At 38.7% G+C, this 10,130-nt stretch overlaps 1 protein-coding gene across 6 annotated transcripts in view; it reads right to left on the bottom strand.

Moving 5' to 3' along the window:
• LOC145985315 (uncharacterized) overlaps positions 1-9,227 on the bottom strand; it is a 69,110-nt gene extending 59,883 nt beyond the window's left edge. Inside the window, exon 1 of one of the 6 annotated variants that reach the window (XM_083119180.1) lies at positions 9,052-9,227. Coding sequence is in view for 1 of the 6 variants with exons in the window: in XM_083119179.1 (XP_082975305.1) it covers positions 3,406-3,436 (31 nt within the window). In the remaining 5 variants the exon portion in view is untranslated. Of the gene's footprint in view, positions 1-2,367; positions 2,678-3,289; positions 3,382-3,405; positions 3,444-9,051 lie in introns of those variants that run through there. The other 5 variants (XM_083119179.1, XM_083119183.1, XM_083119182.1 and 2 more) reach the window with 5 other exon arrangements.
• Positions 9,228-10,130: the final 903 nt, after the last annotated feature.

Genomic DNA, 10,130 nt, shown 5'->3' on the forward strand with positions numbered 1-10,130 from the left:
TAATGATTTGAAAATAATGTCTGTATGTCATGTAAAGCAGGGCATGAAATTTCTAGTTTGAAATCAGTCGCCGGACTAAAATCTTTGGTCGCCACTATTTTATATTGATAAATAATAAAAATATGAGCAATTATTAAAAAGTTAGGAATTAATGTTTGTGTAGCGCTGTCGTTCTTCACTGAAGTACCACTTATCAATCGCATCTGCTGGGTCAAACTCTGACCGGGAAAGGAGGGGGGGGGGTCCGTTTACGGAAACTCTGAGCAAATCATCCAGTGTCTGTCTTCAGAGGGTTCCTGTAAGTAGTCTTGAGTCTGTTCTGACAGCTGAAACCTCTCTCACATGAAGCTGTGCTCACTGGTAGAACAGCACAAAATGTCAAAATCTGGAGCAAATTGGGGAATCTTGCCGAACACTCCACACTGTGGATCTTCTCCAGCGTCTGATTCAAAGCTGGAGAAGGAAACAAAAGTTTGTATTCTGTTCACTCTGCTGACAGAACATCCATTTTCTCATTATAAAGGCTCGGGTTCAAGTACATGTGGAGCTTCTTTATTTCTTCTATCCCAAACTGAAGAATATTTTCTTTGGGAGGCCAACCCAAGGTGTCGAAAACATGCAGAGATGCAATCGCATCTGTTGATATAGATTGCAATCTTTCTGTGATGTACACCTTCGCATTGTTAATTACGTTTCCTCTAACAGTCAAACTCTTGCTCTCCATTTTGAATGTTTGTGAGCTGCACATCCCTGATCTTCCCTGAAATGGATACATGGTCCAAGAAATCTTGTTCGCTTGGTCCAACATTCGATTCCAGGTCAGCCAAAACTGAAATACAGTGTTCAATTCTTATTTTCAGAGATGGAATCAAAATATTCTTATTTTGTAGTGCCAGGTTTAAAGGGTTCAATTTCCCGTAGAAATCCCAAAGGAAGTACAGAAGCTTAGCAAATTTAAATTGCTTCAAACTTTTCAGCAAATCCTTAGCTTTAGCGCCATCGTTATATTTTCCATGGGCCATCTGTTCAAGATGGGTCACAACAGCTTTCCATGATTGCAAGAGAGCTCTTACTGCACGTTCTTTGCTGGCTAACCACCTAATAGTGTGGATACCACTGAGTTTTAGAATTTCTTCTATAAGTTCTGCCGTTTCTCTCAAGAGGTGAAGTCTTGAGGCGTTTTTGACACATTTGAAACAACGAAATTTTAGTCGCCAACCCAAAACTTTTGGTCGCCAATGGCGACTTGGCGACCGGAAATTTCGCGCCCTGATGTAAAGAACATGTAGAAGTTTTGATGTACCAATATTTTGTTTGCTGTATGTACAAGTAATAAGTATGTAATTATTTTATCTCTACAAACTAAAGCAATTATTTGTATGACATTGTATAACATAATAAATCATAATTTTTAACAACTCCCTCAGAATTGTATGTTGTGAATGTAGCTAAAAACAAAAGTATCAGTGGGCACCTTTCGGCGTCTTCAGCACAGAGCAAGGAAATTTGATGCTGTGTGCTAATGGCGCCGAAAGGCGTCCACCGCCATATTTGTTCATGATGACTTCCATAACAGTAGGTAACTATTCAGTACAGTAGGTAAAAGAATTATCTCCTGTAACTGATACTGCATTTTATTCTTTCTATAGCTCTTGTAAAAAAAAAAAAAATGCATGCATATGAAATTGTGTTTAAACACTGAGTAATAAAAAGTTCATTCATTTCTAGCTGGGTGAGGGGGGTTCTTGTCAAGTTTGAGCATAGGTTGGGGATGCTTGTATGGATCAACATGGAGACAATGAAGCAGGTGGGGGGATGCTTACACTGTCCTAACTGGAGGAATTCCTTGTTAAAATGTTCTTCATTGGAGGGATAGCAGGCCCGGATAGCATCCCCCACTTCGAGCACTGAATTGACCACCTAACATGTTCAGTCTGCAGGCCGGTATAATTGGGGGGAAAAAATGCATATGTTTGAAGTCGCTAAACATCATGAAACGAACTTCCACTGTTGACAATTTACAGGACATCAAAACATCGATTCATACAGGACAGTATTGTAAAAACAGGACGTTTGGCAACTTTAGCCTTATCTTGAATTTGAAACAAATCCTGGTTTCGCAGCATATTATGCCAACCACTACTTTACTGTCTACGTGCGCGCAGCTCATTGAAAATAAACACTTACTTTGTTGATTTAATGGCTGCGTCCGGAAATCCTACACCCTCGATTTCTACCACATGTCAAATCTTTTCGTCCAAAATGAAGTTTCTTCTAAGAAAGGGTGTTCTTAATTAGCGTGGAAGGAAATTTTTAGAGATCTACGTGCTACGAATCTTACATTTTTGTAATATGAAAATTCCTTACCTACGTAACGTGATTATGGTTTTTCAGGGCTTCCATCATGGATTCCTATCACAGGCGCACGTCTACAAATTTTCTTTTTTCTTCTTATGAATGAATTGTGGATTGTGAATGTTTAATTTTTTGGTACCTTCCTAATGTTTGAGTGAATTGTCGAAAAATAGTGTTGGGCAGGTTCTAACATGCCTTTAAAGGGACTCTATAGAAAAAGGTGGGGCCGTGGTAGCGGTAGGTCAATTACCCCAGGGGCGGAGCCTGGAATCGGTGGGCAATTTGGGACAATTTTTATGAATTTTTTGTTTAGCCCTGAAAAAGTCCATCGGTGCAGGTGGCTGCTACGAAACTGACATGGCCGCAAGTAGACTTCCACCTCGCAACATGGCCACAAGTAGAGTTCCACCTCGCACCTTTAAACGGCTGTACACTCGTAAATATTTGTTTCCGCACTTCAGAATTTTGTTTTTCACAATTTGCAACACACAATCTTCCAAAAAAAAATATTCACTACCGAAATCGAGGGTGTATGATTTCAGGATGGACCCGATTTAATTAACATAGTTTATTTGCACCTCTAAATTAATCGCGATGAGAAGGCCACGAGGACAATAGTAGAGGAGTCAGGGAAGAGGAAAGAAGCATCCATGTCCTTCAATGAACGTACCATCCTGGTATGCACCTGGGGCGAATTATTTGAAGATATAATTTTGATAATAAGAAGGGGGCTTAGATTATTGATGCAATTTTTCTTCAGTCCCTCATAACCCTCCCCTCCAGTGCATCCCTAGGAATGAATGAGGAAAAATAAACCTCAGAATTTGAACGTTTGTGTTCCCATACATGCAGTGACTACCTATGACAGATTGTGAGAAAGAAAGTAATTCATAATTCCTATCATTAATTTCGTTAATATAGTGTAAGCAATTACTTTACAAACTATTATATCTTAATTACTACATGCTGTATTCACAAGACTCTGATCACATGTTCCCACAAGACTTAATCAATAAAAACATAAACAATGACGCCATATTTAAAATATACCTAAAAAGAAACAGTCGAAATCTACCGCCATTCTGATTGGTAGTAGTACAGAGGTAGAAGATTTAGAGTAGCTAAAGCGGTCTTCAACCTTGTGTGACCTACTATGGTGTTTCCCATGTGAAGGACATGGGCGTAACTTGAGGCCAGTGATGTGCGTCTACGCGTAAACAACGATAGTCTACATTCTACACGTATACTATTTTATACACGTACATTCGTACATTACGTAATCTATGTAAACAATATGGCGAAAGGTGATAACCAGTGATGTCCAGTAGACTATAAGTTTACGTCTACATGCGTTGTCTACACGTAATCTACGCGTAGATTACATTGGGTTGTAGTTTACATAGACTACGTAGACAATCTAAATTGCATTAAAAATAATTTTCAAGGGTTTCATGAAGGGAAAATGACATATTCAACTATATTGGTTCCTAACGAAATGAAACAGCCCTTTGCTAAGTTATCACCTTTCGCCATGTTGTTTACATAGATTACGTAATCTACGTGTATAAAATTGTCTACGTGTAGAATGTAGACTATCGTTGTTTACGCGTAGACGCACGTCACTGGTGATAACTTAGCAAAGGGCGCCATGGAATTAAAAGAAAATTATACTGCGTATCAGTTGCCAATGTGTGAGAATTTTTCATACTCTTTCTTCCAAATTCGAACAATTTCTCACCTAGGAAGAAACCTAATACAGGAAATATTCGATTGTTTTATGGGAAAAAACCCACTTTTGCCTCACGACTGCCATCTGTTTTTATTTTGCATTCTATTTATTTTCGTCCATAGTTGATAATGGAAGAGAAGAGAAATTTTGGTGTAAATAGGATTATTTTTATTTCGTTAGGAACCAATATAGTTGGAAATATCACTTTCCTTTCATGAAACCCTTGAAAATTAATTTTAATGCACTTTAGATGGTCTATGTAAACTACAACCCAATGTAATCTACGCGTAGATTACGTGTAGACAACGCATGTAGACGTAAACTTATAGTCTACGGCACATCACTGCTTGAGGCCTAACTTCTTTGGTAGGGGAGCGTCGATAGGACTATTTTGCTAAATAACTATTGCATTTGCAAGGTCACAAGAATTATTCCTCATTACTTTGCTACTCGAGTCAAGGAGGTTTACAAAAACACTTTTAACTTGTATATTTGGCAGGCCCGTAGCCAGGCAGGGGCCAGGGGGGCTCGGCTGCCAGCCCCCTGGCACTGCCGCCAGCCCCCTTGACATTAGGTAAAACTATTTTGTATTCTAATTTGTTTGAGGTGAAGAGTGTAAATGTAGACAGTATATATTATTTTGTTCACAACTTCGTTCGTTCATCTCGTTTATGAGCAGAAGTCCAAGCTGCGGCAAGTGTGTAGAAGATTATCTAGACTTTAGAAAGTTCTTTCATAGGGGGCCTTCTTTATCTGTACCTCAATACCCCTGTTGCAGCCTTTTTTATGATAGAAATCTGTGACTTTGACCTCATCATCCACATTACTTCCACATCTGCGTCAAATGTCAACAGATCCAAAGTTTTGGGAATGAAGAAGAGTTTCATTGCTTCGACCGGGGTACATGGTAGTGTATGATTGAAGTGAATATTGTACATTTAAACTTGTATGATATAAATATCTGTATCATCAAAAATAGTATGGAGTGTGTATTAAGGGGTGGTGTCAGTAGCAGTCATTAGCACTTCAAGAGATATTTTAGAAGATATAGAATAATACTGTAGTATTTGTACGATATTTCTAAATTTTATATTTGAAATTAACTTAATGACCCCCGACACACATAATTTACTTCATTTAATACTGTTAAACTTTTGAAAAATGAACTTGGTTTACAAAGCCCCCCATGATAACCCGTGAGCTCCCTTGGAGATCATTTCTGGCTACAGGCCTGATATTGGGGGAGGAGGGAGCGAGTACCTTCCTTGCCCTCTCCAAATAACACCTATGGTGATTGGTTTCTATTTCGTGTGCAATGGAAAGCATGAACATTAATAGGCAAAGGTAAAATAAATTTACAATTATTGTCCATTGCATTCAACTCTACTATGCATAAATTTCGTAAAGAACTCAAATTTAACGCTAATTCGAAACTAGAATCGAGCTAGCTGACTTTGCTAAAATTAGTAATTTATTTTCTCATTTTATATAAATTAGAATATCAATTAGAGTGTATCCAAAAATAACTTTTAAATTATCGTCACCTTACGGTTGTATGTGTATGATGATGACTTTCATCTCGATTGATGGATTTGGTTTATTTTACTTCGCATTTCTGCCACATTGGCTAATCGCGAAGATGAGAATAAGTGATGATATCACAGACAAATGAAATATATCTTTGTCTGTGATGATAAATGATGAAATTGATGAGGGGACACTCACAAAGAACACCTATGCTCAGGCCGGGATTCGAACCGGGACCCAACTTTCATCTCGACATCGCCCTTAAACGTTAATCGTAAGATATTAGCCATTATTCAGCTATATTGTTTTTCTGACTTATTCTGCCTTATATTGGCAGTTTATACCAAAGAAGGCTGATCTGATCATCACCAGCGTTATCTATGATATTTCTGAACACTTCCAAGACCACGCAGAAATATCACGCTACTTAATATTTAACTCGGTTGTGGGTGTTGAGTCGGTTTGGAATTGAATTGAATTGAATTGCTGTTTTAACCCCACTTTACGATGCACAGATAGGCTAATCGGGACTGGGCCTACAGTTTAAAGTGGGATCCGAACCACTATGTGCCTCCACCGGGTATCGGGGGACCCCTTGATTACAAGGCGACAACGTTACCATACGTCATCGAGGAGACATTTGAGTCGGTTTGGATACAGCTAATTACTTATGACGTCTGAACACGATTTTTAAAAAATAGACTTAACATGCAATTTACGTAATTTGTACAATTTACAGTGCGAATCAAGGTTTGTAGCTTGCTTAGAGTTTAATCTGTATATATTTTTATGATATTCTTAACAGTAGTGCACTCAGATAGTAAACGAATGGGCCGACAGCATGAAAGAAATAAAAATACAGCTTCAATACTAATGCACTGGCGGTAGACTTACAAAGAAACAAATGAACCTGACCATACAATGAATCATTGTGTTTGTATTTTTGTAGTCTTTAAATGGTCTACTCTCGATCTCGCCACCGAAGTTCTCGTGTTCGAATCCCTGCTTGGGAATGAGTGTTCTTTGTTAGTAGCTAATAGCTATCCCTCCATCAAATTGATCTAATGTTCCTCCCATCCTAATCACTCCGATTAGCTAAAAAAGGCAGAGAAGCGACGTAAACTTAAAACGTTCGACCAACGAGTCGACTTACAATGAGTTATGTACAGCTCACCGCTCACGAGAAGATCCCCAAACGAGGGGAAACGGGGAGCGGGTGTGAAAGGAAGGACCGGTAAATTTGCAGATTTTAGGGGTAGCAGAAAGCCTTCCGCTGCGGCTTTTCGAAGTGCGTGGGAGTTGATTTGCGTCAATCACGCAGAGCGTGTGTCCGCAGCAACAGTTTGCTACTTTTCTTTCAGTGGCCAGAATACTTTTGTATTGCTTATCCTGTGCATTATTTAGACTGCATTTCAAAGAATTTTAAAAAGAATATACGGCAACGACTTTAGACATGCTTTAGGGTTAGCAGATGACAAAATTTAAAAAAGAAGGCATTTTTTAGATTGCAAAATGTTGTTAACTTTAGACGAAGACACGTTTTGTGCTTACTGGTGTTTTGGTGGGCTTATAGATCACACACCTCTGTAAAATAATTTTACACCTTTTCCGTATAACTAATAATATGCCTTATTGTAGGCAAATGTCTGAATATTCTAATATTTATTCACTATGCTCCTAATATTATACGGTTGTGAAGCTTGGTCTCTTACTTTAAAAGAATAACATAAATTAACATTCTGTCTTGGAGTTTTTTCTTCCAGGCCTAAAGTCAGGAAACCGTTTTTGTAAGTCGTCACTAAAAACACATTTGCATTTTGGCATGGATCAGATCGCTGATCGACAGAACTTCACTTCTCCACGGCCATGTAACAACTAAGAGTACGGCAGTTAAAAAATATTGTTTATTTCTGAATTTTGTCATGAAACTCAAATCAAAGTAAGCCGCGGCGAATTGCATATTCTTACCTAGTGTCAGAAAATTACTGCTCACCAAGAGCCGAGGTAGATGTCACAAATGCTTTCAAATCAAAACCTCACGCGGCGCGGCGGTGACAACAGAAGAGACGCAAGGGTCCAACAATTATTTTTTTTTTGTTGCAAGAAAAGTTTATTTTCTTTGAGCTTACAACTGAAATTTGAAATTGAAAACGGAAACAATATTAACAAATAACATTTTGTTACTAACCTTGAAGTTAAGCAGTTGTCTATACCCCAAAAAATCGGATATTTCCAAATTTTCCTAAAAACCCGCTCGGAGCATTTTTAGTACCTGAAAAACAGGATTTGTCCGGGTAAAAGAGAACTTCTGGTAACCGAAAACGACTTGCGTCGCTGCACCGGTTACAGCGAGCCCACACACATGTGTTTTTTCACTCAGGGTGCACACCCCCGAGCCTAATAGTGGAGTCGCCTGCCGCTACGTCACTTCACTTCCGTCAGGGATCTTCTCCTGAGCGGTCAGCTGTATACGTTACACGGTCAAGCTTATAAATAATGGGTGCGTTCCGAAAGTCTTAACGAAACGAACGCATTCAACGAAAATAACTGGGCTCGTGAATCTGGTGAAACCAGTTATTTTACAGACTTATGGGACACGCTAGGCGAAAGCGCAGGCGCAGCGATTTGTTTAGAGAAAGTTTCCGCATGGCGTCAGCGGAAGGGATGTCCTTATGGCAAAAATAAACTCTATTATGGCCACTGTTACTCATTTTAATCACATTCTAAGAACGGTCAAGGCATACTTATCTTGTGCATGTTGCTTCATATCGCTATCTGTTAAAATTATAATACATTTTCCGAACTAGTGCAGTTTGAATCCATCAGCACGCGCTTTGTCTGCAAGGAGCAGACGATTTTCACGGAACAAACCAGCATCCTGGCCCGTGCGTTTGGTGAATCTCGTTCTTGCACGAAACGCACGGAATGCGACTTTTGGGACAGCATAATGAAACTCACGAAACGCACGGAAGCACTTATGGAACGGCCAGTTACCATAACTCGTTTAACGCGTTAAACTCGTGCGACTTTCGGAACGGGCCCAATATAGCCTATATATAATCGGCATTCCTAATTAAAATTCAAAATGGCAGAAAGGAAGAAAAGGGGATAGCTACAGTTCTCTTGCCCAAAAGCGTTCAAGAGAAACAAAAACAATAGTACATTTCGAAGTAATTATCTTGCACTACTAAGTGGACCATGAGGAAGGTGGAATTTGTAGAGGTGCATTCGTGTGTTTCCAGCACGGAAAGTTTCACCTACATAAATTCTACTTCTGTAATTTAACATAATAGAATATGTGTGTTCCTTCATATTACTTATTTTTTCCATGATTGATTGATTAACTTTTCAAAATGTAACTGAAACCAAATACTAGGATCTAATGATATAGATACAAGTAAACTGGCACACTACAAACAAGAATAAAGAAGTTTACTTACCTAGGAAATCAACACAAATCAGTCTTAATTTCGAATGTAGTTATTAGCCTATAACAAATTGACTTATCAAAATGAATCTTCGCAATTATTTTATCTCTAAGATGTACTATAAAAATGCACTGATCAAACTTCCTTCTTTAAAATAATGTTAGACATGAAAAATCAGTGGCAGAAAATATTCAAGTGTTGAAAGATTTAGGACCTTGACTTATACTTGCTCCCACCAACGTGACCCAGGCGTACATCTAGTGCACAACCTTTGCACCGAGTGATAATAAAACCACAAAGTATTATTCCATGCATACAACGTGGCAAAACAATCCAATGATAAGAGTTCGTTGATCATATGACAATTTTGAGCTTGTGTTTAGGCTTGCCAATTCTGGGTGCATTACAATTGCTGTACTTACACTGAAAGAAGGCTGTGATTTTGATTTTTTTAAATTATATTTTTGGACTTATTATTATTACCAGTCGCCGAGTACGTTGGTGGTATTTTCACGACATCACCAAAAGTACAAGGATCGAGTCCTGCCCTGAGCAGGACACTCTGTGTCCCATCACTGTTTTCATCCAATCATTGTTCATCTTCATAGTCGACATTAGTCAAAAGTGGATGAAAAGCGACGTAAAATAAAGGAACTACAAATACGAATATGTCGAGACGAGGTTGAGAATTTCCTTACGAGAAAGAAGCAAGAATGAAATTGGAGACGAGATTGAGATAGGCATTTATTTACAACTCAATACGTCACCGAGGACGAAGCAAGCTTCCTAATTCACGTGTCGAGACGAGACGAAACTGTGCCAAATCTCGTCTCGAAACGGTCATTACTTTCGTACACTTTAGCAAGTGAAAACCTTTACTTGTCACATAGTAGTAGCATCCAACAAAGTGAGGGGACCTGTTTATAGTGCAGTGTCTTAATTACCAACTTTGGCTTTCTAATGCCGACAAATTCATGAAAAAGCCACAAACAACTCTTTTCGCTAATTTGGTTGAAATAAGCAAATTCGTGCCATGAGCTTGGACAATCAACTTCGCCAAAGTTTGCAAAATTGTCTCATCCTCTTTGTGT

This window comes from Lepisma saccharinum, chromosome 3 (assembly GCF_977018435.1).
Source record: "Lepisma saccharinum chromosome 3, izLepSacc3.1, whole genome shotgun sequence".
Lineage (NCBI taxonomy): Eukaryota > Metazoa > Arthropoda > Insecta > Zygentoma > Lepismatidae > Lepisma > Lepisma saccharinum.